Raw genomic sequence first — 21,305 nt, forward strand, 5'->3', positions numbered from 1 at the left:
TGCATAATATTTAAAAAAACGCACACATACAATTACGAAGCAAGATGATTATATTATAGTCTGTCTTTTACTCTTTGCAGTAATGGAGTGTTATCATTTACGGCAAAAGCAAGTTTTAACAAAGGTCAGTCAGTGAATTAAACATCTAAGGTCTCACATTTCTTTATTTGTATCTGTTTCTACCCATTAATAGTCAAATCTAATGTCTTGATATCAGTATATTAACTTTATAAACAGGACAACTGGATTGACCTGATGTCCTATAAGCTGTTTTGTGTTTCTCGAGGTCATCCATCAAACATAATTTACAATAGCAGTTTCTAGGAGCAGTTAATAGTGCTGAACCAAACGGCAACCTCAAGGGTTTGAAAATGAAGCCAACAGTCTCTCCAGTGGTCAGTCCAAACAGGCAAATGTTCAACCCTACAGCATTAAAAATGATGTTTACAACACAGCACATGGATAGTTTTCACCTTCTAACAACTGTATGGCTATAACCATCCAATTACAGAACCGTAGCCTCACTTTTGTAATTACAGTGACCAAACTAACCTTCTACATGTTTTGTTGATATCATCTGGAGATTTTGAACATACATGGCTGGATTTGACACATATGTTTGTGCTTCTAGTGAGTGAAATTCTAGCAGTTTACTAGTCGGCTACAATACACCTTTTCATCTAAGTATGGTGACTTCTGGCTCCAGAAATAGAAAAAGTGCAAGAAACATGAGGATTGAAAAACAGTGGGTGAAAGAAACTTGTAAGTTTAAGGGTGTTTACTTAAAACAACATAATAGTTTAGTCTAATCTACATATGCTACCTTTTATACATATGGCAATCTATTCTGGTATATCTGTTCTGAAATGTTTGTAGTCAGCCTGGTGCCAGAATAAGACTTAGTTGGTGTAGCACACTTATTGTGTGAAGTGTATGTCAACATACTTGAAGTCCTATTTCAGGAAGCCGGTTTAGAAAACTCAGAGTGAAAAACGATACTCAGGGTTGAGTAACCCCGAACTGTCCAACTCGGAATATTCGGTTTCAGAAAGGCTGATAACAATTAGTTCAGTCAACGCGGAGTTGCTTTAACCCCAAGTTAAGCACGCGCACGAGGATACATAAAGCCCTGATTAGTGGAGCACAGATTAAGCGAGTCACCATGGAGACGGAGGGAAAGAAGGCGCGGTCAATGTATTTTACAGCGCTTGAGGCCGAAATTCTGATGGCAGCATATGCCGATAACATGCAAATTGCGCGGGAAAAAAAAGAAAGGGAGCATGCATGGCAAAACAAAGCCGACAGAGTCAATGCGTGAGTGTTAATTTAAACATTGATCTAGGGATTTCCACCCATTTAACACGTTATTGTCATGGTCTTGCGGCCATGACTGAGTGACTTTGTGTTTGTGTCCCTTATTGTTATATTGTTATTATTCTCTTTATTATTCATGGGCTGTTTTGGGATGGTTTGTGTTTTGGGATTTTAGATACTGGGTTCTGGGTTTGTGCTCCCTCTGTTGGTCCCTGGTGTTAGTGTTCCCCTGTCTCGTCAGGTTAATCAGGTCCAGCTGTTTCCCCCACCTGTGTGTGATTTCCCAGTGTCTCTTTGTGTACTTATAGTGTGTGATTTCCTCTGCTCCTCGTCGCGTCGTCTGTGTTCATACCCGGTGAATCCCCTGCGTGCTCTCCCTGCTGTTCTCCCTTCATGTTCAGGTTTGCCACTCCCTTTGTGTAGTTTCTCCCAGTTTAGTTCGTCCTTAGTTCTGTTTTGCCATCTCCACTTTATGTTCAGTATTGTCAATAAATCACCTTCACATCTGAGTAAGTGCTGCATCTGAGTCCTCCTTTCCACTCTTCACACGGCCGCTGCCCCGGACCGTGACAGTACGACGCGACCACAACATGGACCCAGCAGCGCTTAACCCGTCCAAGGAGCTACGGGAGAATCTAATCGATGCCACACAGGAGCTTATTGACCTGTGGCTGGAAAACCCGGGCGGGGAGTCCCAGCGCGCTATAGAAAGGCGGCTACAGCGTCTGGTGACCGGTCTCCCATGGCTTCTAGGCTCGCTATGTCCGTGGGAGCGGGAGTTTCTCCTTTTGGACCTCGGACTACACCCCCCGTCTGCATTCACTTTCGAGCAGCCCGATGCGGTGAGTCAGCGGGATGCATTGCTTTCCCCAGTTTCCGGGACTTTGTTTTCTGGGGCTATTCAGAGCGGGATGGGAGACTGTATGGATCGCTTACCTACCTTCGTGGTAACGGATCCTTCCCAAGTGGGCGTGTACAAACCCGCTGCAAAACTGACAGACTGTGTCTCTGCCGCTCCTTCTGAGCCAGGACTTTATTGCCATTCTCCGGCTCAGTTCTGTGTCCAGCCACAAGCTTCCCAGTCTGTAGCTCAACCATTAGCCTCCCTTAAGCCACAATTTTCACACTGTTTTTCCACCGCTGTTTCTGAGCAGGGAGACAAACTGTTTCACTACGGATCTGTTCCTCAAAAGCTGGCTACATTAGAGACTATTGCTCACTCCGGGGCTTCCCCAGAGGCTGGGTTTCTGCCCTCAGCTTACTCTGGACCCCTGGAGGCCAAGATGCCAGCTGTGAACTGCACCGGGCTGTCACTGCCTGAGCAGGGTCAGTGCTCGGCGCAGCTGCAGCCCTCTGTATGTGTGCCAGAGGCCCACGTGCCTACTGGTTTTGTTTCGTGTGTGCCAGAGGCCCACGTGCCTACTGGTTTTGTTTCGTGTGTGCCAGAGGCCCACGTGCCTACTGGTTTTGTTTCATGCGTGCCAGAGGCCCACGTGCCTTCTGGTTTTTTTTTCATGCGTGCCGGAGGCCCGCGTGCCTCCTAGTTTTGTTTCATATGTGCCAGAGGCCCACGTGCCTACTGGTTTTGTTTCATGTGGTGCCGGAGGCCCACGTGCCTACTGGTTTTGTTTCATATGTGCCAGAGGCCCACGTGCCTACTGGTTTTGTTTCATGTGTGCCGGGGGCCCCGGTGCCCACTGGTTCTGCGGCTGTTTTCGCTGGGGGGCCCGAGGAGCCCGTCCAGCCTCCTGTTTCGCCTGCTGGGGGGCCCGAGGAGCCCGTCCAGCCTCCTGTTTCGCTAGCTGGGGGGCCCGAGGAGCCCGTCCGGCCTCATGCCACACCGGCTGCCACGTCGGCTGGGGGGCCCGAGGAGCCCGTCCGGCCTCCTGTGGCTGCTTCTCCACCTGTGGCTGCAGCGCCGCCTCCTGCAGTATCATCACCTGCAGCGCTACCACCTGCTACTGCCACGCCTCAGCCTGAAGCTTCAGCCTCGCCTGGTTCTGGTCCAGCTTCATCCTCACCTGGCCCAGCTTCAGCTTCAGCTTCAGCCTCGTCTGGTCCAGCTTCATCCTCACCTGGCCCAGCTTCAGCTTCAGCGTCAGCTTCGCCTGGCCCGGCTTCAGCTACAGCTTCTTCATTGCCTGGTCCGGCTTCATCCTCGCCTGGCCCGGTTTCATCCACGCCTGGTCCGGCTTCATCCTTGGCTTCATCCTCGCCTGATTCTGGTCCAGCTTCATCCTCACCTGGCCCAGCTTCAGCTACAGCGTCAGCTTCACCTGGCCCAGCTTCAGCTACAGCGTCAGCTTCGCCTAGCCCAGCTTCAGCTACAGCTTCGTCCTCGCCCGGCCCGGCTTCAGCTACAGCTTCTTCATCGCCTGGCCCGGTTTCATCCACGCCTGGCCCGGTTTCATCCACGCCTGGCCCGGTTTCATCCACGCCTGGCCCGGTTTCATCTCCAGCTTCATCCACGCCTGGTCCGGCTTCGGCTTCTGCTTCAGCATCGCCTGGTCCAGCCTTCGTGTCTGCATCCTCGTCTGGTCCAGCCTTCGTGTCTGCATCATCGTCTGGTCCAGCCTTCGTGTCTGCATCATCGTCTCCGCCTGCTGCGGTCCCGGCTTCCGTGCCCTCAGCCTCGCCTGGCCCAGCCTCGTTTGGGTCTGGAGCTAAACGGCCGTTTTCTGGACCGCTGGCCGGGCTACTGGCCGGGCGCCGTTGCCTGACTGGCCGCCGTTGCCTTCCGCACGGCTGGCCCCCGGACCGCCATTGCCTGAGCGGCCGCCGTTGCCTTCCGCACGGCCGGCCCCCGGACCCTCTTCGCCTGAGTGGCCACCGTTGCCTTCCGCATGGCCGGCCTCCTGAACCTTTTGTGCGCCTCCACGGCCTTCTTCGTGGCCGGCCTCCTGAACTGTCCCATCCTGGCCTCCTGTGTTATCGGGCCCCTGGCCGGCCACCTGAACTGTGTTTTGGACTCTGCTCCCCTGTGAGTTTTTTTTTTTTTTTGTGAACGTTTGTTTGGGACTCTGGGGCCTCCGTTTTGGTCGTGGCCCGGTCCCTCCGTCCTGGGCCCCCTGCCGCCCACCCGGGTCTGGTGGTGTGTTTTTTGTGGCTGTCTGGGGCCAGCCCTTGAGGGGGGGGGGTACTGTCATGGTCTTGCGGCCATGACTGAGTGACTTTGTGTTTGTGTCCCTTATTGTTATTATTCTCTTTATTATTCATGGGCTGTTTTGGGATGGTTTGTGTTTTGGGATTTTAGATACTGGGTTCTGGGTTTGTGCTCCCTCTGTTGGTCCCTGGTGTTAGTGTTCCCCTGTCTCGTCAGGTTAATCAGGTCCAGCTGTTTCCCCCACCTGTGTGTGATTTCCCAGTGTCTCTTTGTGTACTTATAGTGTGTGATTTCCTCTGCTCCTCGTCGCGTCGTCTGTGTTCATACCCGGTGAATCCCCTGCGTGCTCTCCCTGCTGTTCTCCCTTCATGTTCAGGTTTGCCACTCCCTTTGTGTAGTTTCTCCCAGTTTAGTTCGTCCTTAGTTCTGTTTTGCCATCTCCACTTTATGTTCAGTATTGTCAATAAATCACCTTCACATCTGAGTAAGTGCTGCATCTGAGTCCTCCTTTCCACTCTTCACACGGCCGCTGCCCCGGACCGTGACAGTTATTTTATTATATTATATTTTATTTTTTATTTCATACATTTTATTTTGTGATGTGATGTGAGCGCAGGTGCAACCCAACAGGCCCCAAACGTTCCTGGCAGCAAGTAAAAATGAAATATAAAAATATAGTCCAAACAGGTAAGGTGTAATTGTATTATGAGCCATAGTGCTTGGTCTGTTTGTCCTATGTAAATCAATTGCAGTTAGAGGCTACATTAATTTCCCCTCTGTAAGCACTTATTGAAATTATCTGAGCACATTACAAGTACATATTTGCTTACTCTGTATGCTCATATGCGACCCGTTATAGCCAACAGAACAAAAGCGGAGGCCCGAAAAACAGGTGGGGGTCCTCCACCACCACCACTCACAGAGGCTGAGCAGTTGGCTTCCACATTTGTGATAATGTTGGCAGCATCACATATGATCTTCACAGTGCAGAGAACACAAATTAGCATCCATTACTATAATGAAATAATCTGTTAGTTTGAAATGCTACAGGGAACTATGTACCTGTACATTAATGCTGTGGAAAGACTTCCTGTTCACATACTCTCCTTCATTTACTGAAGGAGCAATGATTGGAATGTGAGTGCCATCTATACAGCCAATCACGCCTGGGAACCGTGAAAATAAATGTAAAATTTAAGTAGTAGTTCAAGTATCACCACATCATGGATTAAGTTTTGTTCATCCTGATACCTGCAATTTTGTGGCATCCCTCTTTGATAAATCTTGTGGGTCTATGACCGGGGAACACCACAAACGAGTACAGGAGACGTTTCAGTGCAACTGTAACATTCCTGACTGCCCGAGAGACGGTAGCCTTGGAAACGTGCTCAGCGTCACCAATATTATACAGAAAGCTCCCGTTTGCAAAAAACCGAAGTGCAATACAAATAATATGTACAGAACTGAGAGAATGTCCGCGATGTGTCACATGAGCAATATTAGGCCTGAGGATGTTATTCAAATAAATTATAGGTTGTGCTGAAAAACGGTAACGTTCACACAGGAAATCATCAGGAAATGATAAAACGCGCTCTAATCACTCTCTCCTGGCGGAGAGCTCTGCGGAGAATTTGGGCTTCAACATCTACTGGCTCTTCAAGGAAGGAGCACGCAGTGTCTGACACTTCCTACAGTCAGGTTTCCGACAAAGAGGCGGAGAAGGTCAGGGTTAGTTGAAGTAAACCTGCTAGGGGGCAGGTTAGCTTCACGGAGTGTGTCGTCATAGTAACTCACTCAGAATTAATCTAAACTCGCTTTGTGAAACCGAAAGCCCAGAGTTTTCGTTAACTCAGCGTATACTTACTCAGAGTTTGCACTAAACCGGCTTCCTGAAATAGGGCCCTGGAAAGGAAATTTTAGGGTGCCACCAAAAACTTTCTGGCAGTGCATCTGTTCTAGCAAAGTAATGCAATTATCCTTAAATTGCTACATCTAGCAATTAAGCACCTTAACTGTGAAAATGATGGTAAATAACACTTTAATAACTGTTACCATAAAATAAACGCGCTTGCAAGAGAATTTTGTTTACCACTGCTCTACTAGTGCTTTTTATGCTGTTTTTGCAAGGCCATTTGTGGAAGGAAACTGTGACTTAAGACAAGCTGATGGTATAAGATGTAAGTACAACTCCTCTGGTTTCATGTGCAAAAAACAATTATTGTGCTAGCTTACGTGGTTCCAGTTCTACAGGGATTTAAAAATAGTTACTCAAAACGGAGCATTCCCGCTCCGACTGGTTTTAAAGGGTTAACCTCGGCCTGATTTTTTTTTTAACACTGTTTTGCTAGTTCTTTTAAAGGGAGAAAAATGAGATTGGTGATACACACGGCAGGACGGCAGGAATTGCGAGAGATTGTATGTATCGCCTGCCCTGGGAAAGCCTCATTGTTTTATGTTTGTGGAGGTGACTGGTGAGATGGAGGTATATAAAATACGTAGATCAACAAAAGGCTTGTTTGAACAGAAAAGTTTTTAACTGCTTTTTAAAAGAATCCACAGAGCAACTAAGGTGTGTTGCTTATGAAATCCATGAAGTGCGGCTGTCCAATTGGCCTCCCTGCTGCTGCGGAGCCTTGGACGGTCTGCTTGCCTCCACCCCGGGGGGAAGGGTAACATCTCTTGGGTCTGGGTGCCGTTTCCCCCTCTGGGGGCGAGGGTACCTGGACCCGGGGTATAGAGTATGTTTGGGGAGTGTGATTGTGTGTACATGTCCATTTATGTCAATCCTTACGTTGGGTGAGTGCTGAGTGTTTGTATATGTGTGCATGAGGGTGGGAATGCATGTTTGTGTCTTTACGTGCCTGTTTGTCTGTGTCTATGTCAGGTCGGGTCTTAGACTCCACCTCTTTGGGAACTCCCAGGCCCTCCAAGGCCTATCTCCCCTCACCAAACTCCCTGCCGGTGACTGATGCCCTCAGGGGTCGGTGCATTGGTGGTTCTTGGTGTCCGGGGCTGGGCACTCAGGTATGTACCGGCTCACTCCCGGTGGCTACTTGGGGGGGGCTGGCGCCTGTTGCTCGGTCAGGCTTCCTCCGGGGTGCGGGGGGCCCTCGGGCCTCCGGCCTCTGGGCCTGCGGCTCGGTTCACTCTGGCACAGCTGGCTGCCGGCAGAGCCGGCGGGCACGCGGGTGCAGCCCCCTCTAGCTTCTGCTCGGTGGCTACTGGGTGACGCCTCGTCTGGGGATCCTCAGCCCTTCCCATGAGGGTGGCATGGATGCCCCTCCGGTGGTCCTCCTTGGGCTCTCGCACTCTGGGGCCTCTGGATGTCTGGGGCCTGGATCTCCTCCATGCCTGCTTCATGCCCTGGGGGACAGGGCTATGGCTCTCTACATCCTCTTGCAGACCATTACATGTGGAAACCATTTGAATACAAGCGCACTGATCCACACAGGTATGCACACGGGTGTTCACTGTTCGTAGACTTAAATTACACCTTTCTTGGCTGCTACTTCAAAGCACATTGTGCGCTGTCTGTCCTGCGTGCTGCACAACAACATTGAATATTTAGTATTTACTCCTGTTTACACTTAGCTAGATTAATGCGATGGTGTTGTGTTTAGTATGTTGCTTTGGGTTTTTTTGCTTGTTTTCTCTTCTTTCTCTCTCAATAGGTGATCCAGGAGATTTTTTTTTTTTCCCCCTTTCTCACTGTCCCTCTCCCCTTCTGTTTTTCTTTTCCTTCCTCTTTCTTTCTCCCTTTCCTATTCCTCACTCATGTCTGTCCCGTCTGTAACAACTGAAAATAAAATTAAATAAATAATAAAAACAAAGGTCGATCAAATGGACCAATACGGCAATGCCATGATGATCCATTTGGCAAAATAAATCCATTGGGTATCCTTGTTGGTCTTCAGACAACAATTCTGACGGCTAAAGAACCAAAGGGGACAAGCAAAAAAAAAGAAAAAAAAGAAGAAGAAATCCATGAAGTGCTACAGAGAAATTTACATTTTATTTATGTAATTAACAGATTTTGAACTCTTAAAGAAATATAACAAAAGGAAAGACACCCAGCTGAACTAAAAGGATCCATGTAGCAAACAAAACTGTTGTGAGCCGCCACCCTCATATCGCCTTTGAACTTTTGGAGTCTTGACCTGACTTTTAAAAGTAATTGGGAAAAAAAGCACTATGCTGCGAAAAAAAAGTAGATATTTGCAAAATTCTGCCTAAATATGTATTTTATCTGGTTAATGTGTGTGGCGGGGCGTGGTCTGCAGTGAATCAGTCAATGTTTATTCAGCAGTCAAGGACATCAATATTTGCATAGTATTTTTACTGACATGTAGTGCACATATGTTTTGGGCAAAAACATTTTTGAATATTAAACTACAAACATTTGTAACAAACAATTGACAAATTAGCCAATGGCAATGTAAAACTTTATGTGCCAATCAAAAAAAGAAGATAATCTTCTCACAAACTGGTGTTTGATTTTGAAACAGGAAAAAAGTGGGGAAACAAATGAAAAGACTATCATTTGAATAAAACCTGAAAGCAAGTAAATACTTTCTATGCTGCCTTATGGTAAACTTTGGTAATATTGATAAAGAACAACACTGGCTGATGATGAAATACAGTCAGCTGGCATGGTGACACTGCCAGTATTAACCTGCAGGGCTGGACTGGGACAGAAAATCGGGCACCAGGTATTAAAGCCATAAAGACTTTGAATGAAAACAAATGCTGTTGTGACAGTGATGTACACAGTCTTGTTGGTATATGTATGATTTCTATACATTTTACGTCAGATAAAAACTTTGGTTGTAAGATTTAGATAATTATTTAATAAAAGTGAGATATTTTAAATGAGAATAAGAAAGAAAAGTATTTCTTTGTGCCCACCTCTCCCTGTTAATGCCCTACCTGGCCCCCTGGCAAAACTTTACTAGACCCGCCCCTGCACAGTTACCAGCTGTCAGCTACATAAAAAAGGATCCTGGTGTTATTTGTCTCTCAGAAACAGTTCATAACTTCCCTTCAACTCATTCATGTCACCTAAAAGGTAAACCCGTTTCTCCATCACAGTACCAGTTATTGTAACTGACAGTAAAAAGTCAGCACAACGAAAATAAACTACACCTAAACTTGGTTTATATCTGACCCAGATAGACTGCAGGTCATAACTTCTTACCTGAAGTTCAGTTCACCTGACATTCGGACTGGTGGCCGCCTCGGGGCTCTCCTCCTGCCTCCCCTTCCCTCATCCACCTGGCCTCTGTGGAAGCTCCGCCATAACCACCTAAAAACAACTGAGTTATTTTTACACATCGACCTGCATCTGGCCAAACCACCACCTCTCATTGTTCATGCCATTACAAAAAAAAATAAAAAATAAGTCACCGGGCATATGCCCGGTATGCCCGATGGCCAGTCCAGCTATGTTAACCTGCAACCAAATCTGCAGCTCCATACAGCATTGTTACGACTTAGATTATATATTATAACTCATAACTCTTGTGTTAGCTGCCCTCAGTAGCATACTGTCTGATATACAGTGGGGCAAAAAAGTATTTAGTCAGCCACCGATTGTGCAAGTTCCCCCACCTAAAATGATGACAGAGGTCAGTAATTTGCACCAGAGGTACACTTCAACTGTGAGAGACAGAATGTGAAAAAAAAATCCATGAATCCACATGGTAGGATTTGTAAAGAATTTATTCGTAAATCAGGGTGGAAAATAAGTATTTGGTCAATAACAAAAATACAACTCAATACTTTGTAACATAACCTTTGTTGGCAATAACAGAGGTCAAACATTTACTATAGGTCTTTACCAGGTTTGCACACACAGTAGCTGGTATTTTGGCCCATTCCTCCCTGCAGATCTTCTCGAGAGCAGTGATGTTTTGGGGCTGTCGCCGAGCAACACGGACTTTCAACTCCCGCCACAGATTTTCTATGGGGTTGAGGTCTGGAGACTGGCTAGGCCACTCCAGGACTTTCAAATGCTTCTTACGGAGCCACTCCTTTGTTGCCCGGGCGGTGTGTTTTGGATCATTGTCATGTTGGAAGACCCAGCCTCGTTTCATCTTCAAAGTTCCCACTGATGGAAGGAGGTTTTGGCTCAAAATCTCACGATACATGGCCCCATTCATTCTGTCCTTAACACGGATCAGTCGTCCTGTCCCCTTGGCAGAAAAACAGCCCCATAGCATGATGTTTCCACCCCCATGCTTCACAGTAGGTATGGTGTTCTTGGGATGCAACTCAGTATTCTTCTTCCTCCAAACACGACGAGTTGAGTTTATACCAAAAAGTTCTACTTTGGTTTCATCTGACCACATGACATTCTCCCAATCCTCTGCTGTATCATCCATGTGCTCTCTGGCAAACTTCAGACGGGCCTGGACATGCACTGGCTTCAGCAGCGGAACACGTCTGGCACTGCGGGATTTGATTCCCTGCCGTTGTAGTGTGTTACTGATGGTGACCTTTGTTACTTTGGTCCCAGCTCTCTGCAGGTCATTCACCAGGTCCCCCCGTGTGGTTCTGGGATCTTTGCTCACCATTCTCATGATCATTTTGACCCCACGGGATGAGATCTTGCGTGGAGCGCCAGATCGAGGGAGATTATCAGTGGTCTTGTATGTCTTCTATTTTCTGATGATTGCTCCCACAGTTGATTTTTTCACACCAAGCTGCTTGCCTATTGTAGATTCACTCTTCCCAGTCTGGTGCAGGTCTACAATACTTTTCCTGGTGTCCTTCGAAAGCTCTTTGGTCTTGGCCATGGCGGAGTTTGGAGTCTGACTGTTTGAGGCTGTGGACAGGTGTCTTTTATACAGATGATGAGTTCAAACAGGTGCCATTCATACAGGTAACGAGTGGGGGACAGAAAAGCTTCTTACAGAAGACGTTACAGGTCTGTGAGAGCCAGAGATTTTCCTTGTTTGAGGTGACCAAATACTTATTTTCCACCCTAATTTACGAATAAATTCTTTACAAATCCTACCATGTGAATTCATGGATTTTTTTTTTCACATTCTGTCTCTCACAGTTGAAGTGTACCTCTGGTGCAAATTACTGACCTCTGTCATCATTTTAAGTGGGGGAACTTGCACAATCGGTGGCTGACTAAATACTTTTTTGCCCCATTGTATTCCACGGCTGCAATAATTCTTTAAGTGTTATTTTTTCCTTGGTATTCTAATTCAGACTCCAAACTCCGCCATGGCCAAGACCAAAGAGCTTTCGAAGGACACCAGGAAAAGTATTGTAGACCTGCACCAGACTGGGAAGAGTGAATCTACAATAGGCAAGCAGCTTGGTGTGAAAAAATCAACTGTGGGAGCAATCATCAGAAAATAGAAGACATACAAGACCACTGATAATCTCCCTCGATCTGGCGCTCCACGCAAGATCTCATCCCGTGGGGTCAAAATGATCATGAGAATGGTGAGCAAAGATCCCAGAACCACACGGGGGGACCTGGTGAATGACCTGCAGAGAGCTGGGACCAAAGTAACAAAGGTCACCATCAGTAACACACTACAACGGCAGGGAATCAAATCCCGCAGTGCCAGACGTGTTCCGCTGCTGAAGCCAGTGCATGTCCAGGCCCGTCTGAAGTTTGCCAGAGAGCACATGGATGATACAGCAGAGGATTGGGAGAATGTCATGTGGTCAGATGAAACCAAAGTAGAACTTTTTGGTATAAACTCAACTCGTCGTGTTTGGAGGAAGAAGAATACTGAGTTGCATCCCAAGAACACCATACCTACTGTGAAGCATGGGGGTGGAAACATCATGCTATGGGGCTGTTTTTCTGCCAAGGGGACAGGACGACTGATCCGTGTTAAGGACAGAATGAATGGGGCCATGTATCGTGAGATTTTGAGCCAAAACCTCCTTCCATCAGTGGGAACTTTGAAGATGAAACGAGGCTGGGTCTTCCAACATGACAATGATCCAAAACACACCGCCCGGGCAACAAAGGAGTGGCTCCGTAAGAAGCATTTGAAAGTCCTGGAGTGGCCTAGCCAGTCTCCAGACCTCAACCCCATAGAAAATCTGTGGCGGGAGTTGAAAGTCCGTGTTGCTCGGCGACAGCCCCAAAACATCACTGCTCTCGAGAAGATCTGCAGGGAGGAATGGGCCAAAATACCAGCTACTGTGTGTGTGCAAACCTGGTAAAGACCTATAGTAAACGTTTGACCTCTGTTATTGCCAACAAAGGTTATGTTACAAAGTATTGAGTTGTATTTTTGTTATTGACCAAATACTTATTTTCCACCCTGATTTACGAATAAATTCTTTACAAATCCTACCATGTGGATTCATGGATTTTTTTTTCACATTCTGTCTCTCACAGTTGAAGTGTACCTCTGGTGCAAATTACTGACCTCTGTCATCATTTTAGGTGGGGGAACTTGCACAATCGGTGGCTGACTAAATACTTTTTTGCCCCACTGTATATCAGACAGTATGCTACTGAGGGCAGCTAACACAAGAGTTATGAGTTATAATATATAATCTAAGTCGTAACAATGCTGTATGGAGCTGCAGATTTGGTTGCAGGTTAACATAGCTGGACTGGCCATCGGGCATACCGGGCATATGCCCGGTGACTTATTTTTTATTTTTTTTTGTAATGGCATGAACAATGAGAGGTGGTGGTTTGGCCAGATGCAGGTCGATGTGTAAAAATAACTCAGTTGTTTTTAGGTGGTTATGGCGGAGCTTCCACAGAGGCCAGGTGGATGAGGGAAGGGGAGGCAGGAGGAGAGCCCCGAGGCGGCCACCAGTCCGAATGTCAGGTGAACTGAACTTCAGGTAAGAAGTTATGACCTGCAGTCTATCTGGGTCAGATATAAACCAAGTTTAGGTGTAGTTTATTTTCGTTGTGCTGACTTTTTACTGTCAGTTACAATAACTGGTACTGTGATGGAGAAACGGGTTTACCTTTTAGGTGACATGAATGAGTTGAAGGGAAGTTATGAACTGTTTCTGAGAGACAAATAACACCAGGATCCTTTTTTATGTAGCTGACAGCTGGTAACTGTGCAGGGGCGGGTCTAGTAAAGTTTTGCCAGGGGGCCAGGTAGGGCATTAACAGGGAGAGGTGGGCACAAAGAAATACTTTTCTTTCTTATTCTCATTTAAAATATCTCACTTTTATTAAATAATTATCTAAATCTTACAACCAAAGTTTTTATCTGACGTAAAATGTATAGAAATCATACATATACCAACAAGACTGTGTACATCACTGTCACAACAGCATTTGTTTTCATTCAAAGTCTTTATGGCTTTAATACCTGGTGGGCCGGTCTCTAGTCAAAATGCCCGATTTTCTGTCCCAGTCCAGCCCTGCAGGTTAATACTGGCAGTGTCACCATGCCAGCTGACTGTATTTCATCATCAGCCAGTGTTGTTCTTTATCAATATTACCAAAGTTTACCATAAGGCAGCATAGAAAGTATTTACTTGCTTTCAGGTTTTATTCAAATGATAGTCTTTTCATTTGTTTCCCCACTTTTTTCCTGTTTCAAAATCAAACACCAGTTTGTGAGAAGATTATCTTCTTTTTTTGATTGGCACATAAAGTTTTACATTGCCATTGGCTAATTTGTCAATTGTTTGTTACAAATGTTTGTAGTTTAATATTCAAAAATGTTTTTGCCCAAAACATATGTGCACTACATGTCAGTAAAAATACTATGCAAATATTGATGTCCTTGACTGCTGAATAAACATTGACTGATTGTATCTCTTGTACTTTATCAACGCAGTATCTAAAAACTTTGCACCGTAGTGGTTAAAATCTCATTCTAATAAGAGTTAAAAGTGCATTCGGTTATTAGGTTTATAGGGTTACTGAATTATGGTTAACGGTTGGTAGAATTTTTTTAAACATTATCTGCCAATTACATCTGCCACCCTTCTCTAAATCTGTGCCCCTACCTGGCCTCCCCAACAAAAATTTTCTAGACACGCCACTGGGGCTGTAGCTCTCAAGGACTAGAGTGGAGACCCCTGTCCTACTCTTTCGGGATGGTACATCAATACCTGCCATTGCCAGAAGGGTTGTTGCGTCTCCCAAGACAGTCTAAAGAACAGGAGATTCCAGGACACAGACAGTTACTCTAAGAGAGCTGGACAGGGCCATAGAAGGTCTTTAACCCATCATCAAGATCGTTATCTGTTCCTGTGTGCTATAAGAAACGGGATGAGCATAGGCAGCAGCCTACAAAATTACCTCACAGACCACCACTATGAATGTTTCTGACCAAATAATCAAAAGCAGACTTCGTGACAGTGGCCTAAGGGTCTGATATAATCTACTGGGCCCAGTGCTCATAGCTCAGCATCAAGGGGACCCACTTGGTTTTTGCCATAAAATACTAGAATTGGCAGGTCTACCACTAGCGCCCTGTGCATTTCATACGTGTACTCTGGCAGGTTCACCCGGAGTACATGTAATAAATGTGAAAAGGTCTGGAGAAACTGTGGAGAATGTTGTATGACTGTGAAATTGCTCACCATGACTGGTTTGGTGATGGGTCAATGATAATCTGGGAAGACATATTATAATTTTACACTTTACTTTATGCACACCAAAAAATATCATTTTTCTTCAGGCTAAGACAGTAAACATGAATTTAATTAAACTGATTACAGTAAAGTCTAGTCTTAAGTCACGAAAAAACATGCCTTGAAATCACATCCCTGGATGGCCTAAAATTGGCAATCTTTAAATATAATTTAGAAAAAAACAAAACAGTGTTAATTTTTTGGGCTATTTATACTATTCATACTATGACCGAATTTACTCAGTTCACATTAAAATTATATTTGCACTTGGTGGCTTGGTGACTGATACAAATTCAAATGCTAAAAGAAATCAAAATGTTACAAGAAATTGTATCAGACCATTGAGAAATAACTCAGAACAACACACTGTTTCAATGTGACTTTACATTTATTCACACAATTAACTTTCAATTATATATGTTCATACACTAAATAAATAAATGCAGAAAAAATTATGGCATATGAATATGAACTTATTTAAGAAAAAAGTAGTAAATATTTCATTTAACTACAGAATGAAGAACGATTGGAAAATTAACATTTTGAGATTATTAATATATTATGACTGATTTTTGTTCATTAAATATTTCTTAGTGTTCTTTGCAGGCTTAAACAATATGATAAAACACTTTGGAGCAAATATAAATATTATTAGCCCAAAGCTGGAGGCCAGAATGGCAAAAATCTCCACAACCACTGTAAATTTCCCAGGAGAGCTGACATATGCTGGGATAAAGGTGATCCACACTGCACAGAATATCAGCATGCTGAAAGTGATAAGCTTGGCTTCATTGAAATTATCAGGTAATTTGCGAGCTAAGACAGCTAAAATGAAGCAAAAGGAAGCAAGCAGACCTATGTAACCGAGCACAGCCCAGAAGCCAACAGCAGAGCCTAATGCACATTCCAGGATGATTTTCTCCTTGTATGTGGTTAGATTTTTAATTGGGAATGGAGGGCTCACTACCAACCATACAGTACATATTAAAACTTGAATAAAGGTGAAAGACACAACAGTCATTCTTTGCTGTGGAGGACCAAACCATTTCATGACATTGCTACCTGGAAGTGTCGCTTTAAAAGCCATTAAAACCACTATAGTTTTCCCAAGTACACAGGAGATACAGAGTACAAAGGTTATGCCAAACGCAGTGTGACGCAGCATGCAGGACCACTCTGATGGTGCTCCAATGAAAGTTAATGAACATAAGAAACACAGAGTCAGTGAGATGAGCAGCAGAAAGCTCAGCTCAGAATTGTTGGCTCGGACAATTGGAGTTTTCCTGTGATAAAAGAATACAGCCCCAATTATGATGGCCAGACAAGCACCAAGAACTGAAAATGTAGCCAGGATGATCCCTAGGATGTCTTGAAATGAAAGAAACTCTACAGGCTTAGGGATACAGGTGTCTCTCTTTGCATTAGGCCAGAACTCTTTGTGGCAGGGTAAACAGTCAGCTGAATCTGAATAAGAGAGAAAAAAACCCCAATAAGTGTCAAGTAACAGCTGTGTGCAGGCAGGAAAAGGACCCAAAGTGCAGACTCCTCGACAGGCAAAAGTATACTTCAAAACTCAGCTTTATTGCTGGATGGCAAAACGTAACAAAACCCGAAAATACAAAATAAACTTTCACAGGCATGCATAAAGACAGAACACACAGCATAAATGGGGGTAGATCACAACACAGACATAGAGAAACACAGGGCTTAAATACAGAGGGGGAGCAATCAGGGAATGGGTAACAGTAGGGAAACACAGCTGGGGCAAATCAGGCCTAACGAGACAAGGGGACGCAAAACCAGATACATTAACATCAGACATGGACCTTCAAAATAAAACAGGAAACATAACACAGACTGAACTAAAGACACAGACTCACATGCAGGCACTGCAACAGAGGGAACAAAGACATGGGACCAGGGCAGACAGACACTGACTGGACACAGGATATAGCAACTAAGGATTACACAGAGACATAAACCATAAGACATAACTCTAACGAAGAAACCAAAGAATAGAAATGATAAATGATATATAAACTCAAAACCCTGGGTCAACGACCCAGGCATCCTAACAATAAGAGGCTACTAGGAATTAAATCATTGTAAATTGTATTTTTTCCAGTATAAAATGATTTTAAATGCATGGAGAAACATTTGATTTTACCTGTTATATTACTGATCTCTCCCTCAGGACATGCTATACAGTCATAGCAGCAGAGAGGTTTTCCTTTTTGCAGCATTTTACGAGTTCCTGGAGGACAACTGTTAGTACAGACTGACACTGGCACCTGTCAAGACAAGGTAGCATAACAGATATAAATATTACAGATATAAAGTAGCAGCAACTTGTTCACCAGAGTTTAATAAGTCAGATTCTCATCATTACTTTTCTGCTATCCTCCATCCAGGTTATGTTTCTGTTAATCTTAAACTCGTGGCCCACTCGTAGTGAGGCATCATACAGCCCTACAGTTACTATCTCAATGATGCCACTCCCACTTTTCTGCCAGTTAACCAAGTCATAAATAGCCACAGGATCCCCATTAGCATTAAATGACACATCATATCCATTTTGGGAAAAATTTACTTTCTTCAGCTCAGTTAAAACCTGTAAAGACAGTAAGAGAGAGAAAGAAGAACATGGGACATTGCAATAATACACATTGATAGTTCTTTTTATCTAAGTTATATTAGGAGTTATGAAAGACATTGGCATTAACATGTTCAGTTCTGCTTACCCGATTGGACTGTAACTTGATTAGTTTGTCACATTTTGCTATGGCATTTGTTTTTTGACACACTGCATTATGGATGGCATGTGCTATTGCATACACAGCCTTATACACCATGTTAGCAATTCTGAGCTGAGATGTGTCAGTGTACTCGCTTTGGAGATTCTGTATGTCTTCATTTCCATCACACATTTTCTTCTCTATGGCAGGAGCTATAATTACAAAAACACAGATAATAGTGTTTTCGAGCCTGTAAGTAAAACTAGATTACAGGCCTGTTACATAGATATTAGAAAATTATTTTAGTAGAATGACTTACATTTGTAAATGGATAAAATTATATTGATATACAAGAAAAATTAAACTAAACCACTGGAACTTGACCTGAAAAGTCATTATATCAAGGGAGAATATATGCAGACATATGCCTGCGTTCACTTCATATTTGACCATTACCATTAGTGGAAAAAACATGAGCAGCAGTAGCTGTTGTAACACTACAATTTTGGGAAAATGATTTAAAAGCAAATGAAACTGTTACTTTTTTTCAGACTGCAGTTGAATGCATCCTCCCAGAACTCAGTAAACACTGGCGAGGCAGACACTTGAGTGGGAGACAGATTTAACAGGAAGTCTCTGAGACCTGGGATTGCAGACTTCGGAATACCAAATCCAATGGCCCCAGCACAGAAACTGTACTGTGTTAATTCTGTGCTTGTTACCCATGATTCACTGCCTATCCACTGGCGAGGTGGGGAAGGGTCACGTGATAGCTCCTCCAACAGGATCTTCATGTCTCCAAAAGATGCAAATGCCACAACAACTACAGCTGTAGACCTGGAGAGACAATGTAGTGCATTAGGAAAATGTTTTTTAAATGTCTTCACATGATCAAACATTTATTTTAAAGGTAATTACACAAGTCAATGCACAATAATTATCTTTGATAAAGAAACCTGCGGATAACATCTGCTACTCTCTGAAATCTGCTCTGTGGGTTTGTCCGATAGAAAGATACAGAGTACTCCACACAGATCCCCTCTTTCTGTGCTGCTTGGAGAAAAGAAGCCATGCCATTATTGCCATAATCTGAATCTGACCGGACAGCACCTATCCAAGTCCAGCCAAAGTGTTTCACCAGTTTGGCTAGTGCTTCAGCTTGAAACTGGTCACTGGGAATTGTTCTGAAAAAACTTGGGTACTGCTGCTTGTCAGATAAGCATGCACATGTGGCAAAGTGGCTCACCTAAATCACAAAAAATAAAATAGAATAACTCTGAAACAGCTGCACAAACGCGAACAGTCAACAAATACGTTTTCTAGAAAGGCAAAATATTTACCTGAGCAATGTTAAAAGCACTAACAAGTTGTGACATGGTAATAGATGGCGTAGACCCAGAGTCACCAACAACAGCCATCACCACACCAGACTGAGAGCAGTTTTTACCAGTGTTAAACTGAGCCTCCAATCTATTTAAAAACTGAAATGCCACATGCACTGCCACAGGTACTGATGCACATGAATCATAGATCCGATAACCAAGCTCAATTCCAGGCAGCAGGTCTGTGCTGTTGTTAATCTCTTCTATGGCAAAGACCATCGAACTTGTGGATTGCAGCTCAACAGTGTCAATGCTGTAAACAATCATGTCATTTTAAAATTTTGACTGTCAATTCAGGTAAAGATATTATACGTGATAAATTCAGCTCAGCGGCAATAATGTTGCAAACAGCTAGTTTAGGTACATCAAATCACTGCCTGACCAGAAATCAATATAAAATTATAGATAACAATTTACTGTTAAATATTTATAATATAAGTAAAAAATCAGTTCTGAAAACACAAAAACACTATTTTAAAAATCTAAATGACTTACTATTGTTAGAAGAATTATATTATAAATACTTATATACCATGAATCATCATACATGTGAAAACATTTTTAATTTTACATAGTCCAACGTGTTTGTAGCACCCTCTTCTTCCACTTACTAACCTTCCTTTGCATTTCACAGGTGCAGGCATGTTGGTATACTTATTATAAGCTGTTTGCGTGTAAGAGTGAAGGGAGAAAGTGCCGCCAATAATGAAGTCCCCATCCTTTGAGAATGCAGGTGGACGTGTGCTACCCTGCAGCTTGCAATTCACAGATGATTCCACAGTACCAACCTTGGCGCCTGTAAGCATAGCCCTTTGACTCAGATCATCTAGGCACACAGCCAAGGCTGTGTTCAGGTGAAACAAACACACAGCCAATACCAGACAAATTATAAGATCATCCATCCCGCATTGATGTCAGTTGTGTGTATACGGGTGGAAATGCTTTTTTACTGGATTATATAGCTCTTCAGACAAGATTTTTTTTAATGATCACTAGGACATCCCCTTTCTTGGTCATCTTTGAGTAAGTCTTTGTTTTGTATGAAATGTGTGCATAGCCTTACTATTACTATTGTTTTAATCTATCTGTTCTCCTCTTATAAACTACTTCAGGAAGCACTGTGCACTATTCAATAGTGATGTAATAATGTGGACATACAGAGGTAATACACATTGTACCATTAATTACACACCAAGGTATTACTCAAATGACTTGTTATGAACACTTTTTTGTTTGTTTTTGCTTTTAAGATAAGTAATATTAAATTGAAATTTATATGATTTGTATTTATATAAAAAATGATACATTATACAATCAATCATATCCCTCAAGATATTCGGCAGGCAGGCTCTGTGGAGGTTTTTAAAACTAAGTTGAAGACACATTTGTTCACCTTATCCTATATGTCTTAATTCTATGGCTTTTAGTTTTTAAATTTTTATTGTTTTTAACTTGTATTGTGTCTCTTACCTGTATTGCTATGTATTGCTTTTATTTTATTTATCCCTTTAGTTGTACAGCAATTTGAAAGCGCTTTATAGATAAAGTTATTATTATTGTTATTATTATTATTATTTATGCAATTACGTAAAAACTAGATACCTCTGAGGTGAAAATGACTTTCCCTTGGAGTTAACAGCAGGTGGAGCAGTCAGATCACAGAAGTGAAGTCATCTTCCACAAATGACACACACTCCAAGATTGGATACCAAGACATGTTGAATACCAGAGCAGCTGACCTGAGACAGAAGATTATGGCTAAGCTGGAAACCTGGCCCCTCTTTGGCCAGTTACTAAGACTATATGAAGTACCTTCTGAAAGTCTGCTAAGCTTGACCCTACTATTACCCAGCTGATACATAAGGAGATAGCCACAACTGATCATATGCTTAGTGAATATCTCACATAGCAGAAAGTTCTAGAAATACCATAGGCTGAGAGAGGAGCTAGAGAAGATGTGGAAGGAGAATGCAATGGTGGTCTCTGTGGTAATCAAAGCATTTCACCAGTGACCTCCCAAATTGGGGCAGTGGCTCCGGCAGGTTTCAGAAATGAAATCTGAGATGTCTGTCTAGAAGAATGCAGTCCTAAGAACAACAGAGATTCTTCACAGGATCATCAGTCTCCCAAGACTCTGGTAGAGGACCCAAGCTTGAGGGATAAAGACTACCTGCA

The 21,305-nt window shown here is 43.7% G+C and overlaps 1 protein-coding gene across 1 annotated transcript; it reads right to left on the minus strand.

Moving 5' to 3' along the window:
- Window positions 1-15,572: 15,572 nt before the first annotated feature.
- LOC146559900 (extracellular calcium-sensing receptor-like) lies at window positions 15,573-19,349 on the minus strand. The gene is made up of 7 exons (XM_085244363.1): window positions 19,089-19,349; window positions 18,705-18,994; window positions 18,290-18,585; window positions 17,755-17,960; window positions 17,403-17,624; window positions 17,181-17,304; window positions 15,573-16,477 (listed from the first exon to the last, which is right to left on the minus strand). The coding sequence occupies exons 1-7, from the start codon at window positions 19,347-19,349 to the stop codon at window positions 15,573-15,575; spliced, it is 2,304 nt and encodes a 767-aa protein (XP_085100489.1).
- Window positions 19,350-21,305: the final 1,956 nt, after the last annotated feature.

The sequence above is a fragment of the Mchenga conophoros genome, linkage group LG14 (genome assembly GCF_057382185.1).
Source record: "Mchenga conophoros isolate Kocher_MC1m ecotype Shallow Benthic linkage group LG14, M_conophoros_male_GT1.1, whole genome shotgun sequence".
In the NCBI taxonomy this organism is placed as follows: Eukaryota; Metazoa; Chordata; class Actinopteri; order Cichliformes; family Cichlidae; genus Mchenga; species Mchenga conophoros.

What these genes read in the sequence shown, in the direction of transcription:
- LOC146559900 (XM_085244363.1), bottom strand. Translation starts at nt 19,349, where the DNA reads ATGGTCTTTGCCATAGAAGAGATTAACAACAGCACAGACCTGCTGCCT. An exon ending in GTAGCAGATGTTATCCGCAG is followed by an intron (nt 18,586 to 18,704) that starts GTTTCTTTATCA and finishes TTGTCTCTCCAG; the next exon opens with GTCTACAGCTGTAGTTGTTG. An exon ending in CAACTGCAGTCTGAAAAAAA is followed by an intron (nt 17,961 to 18,289) that starts GTAACAGTTTCA and finishes TTGTAATTATAG; the next exon opens with CTCCTGCCATAGAGAAGAAA.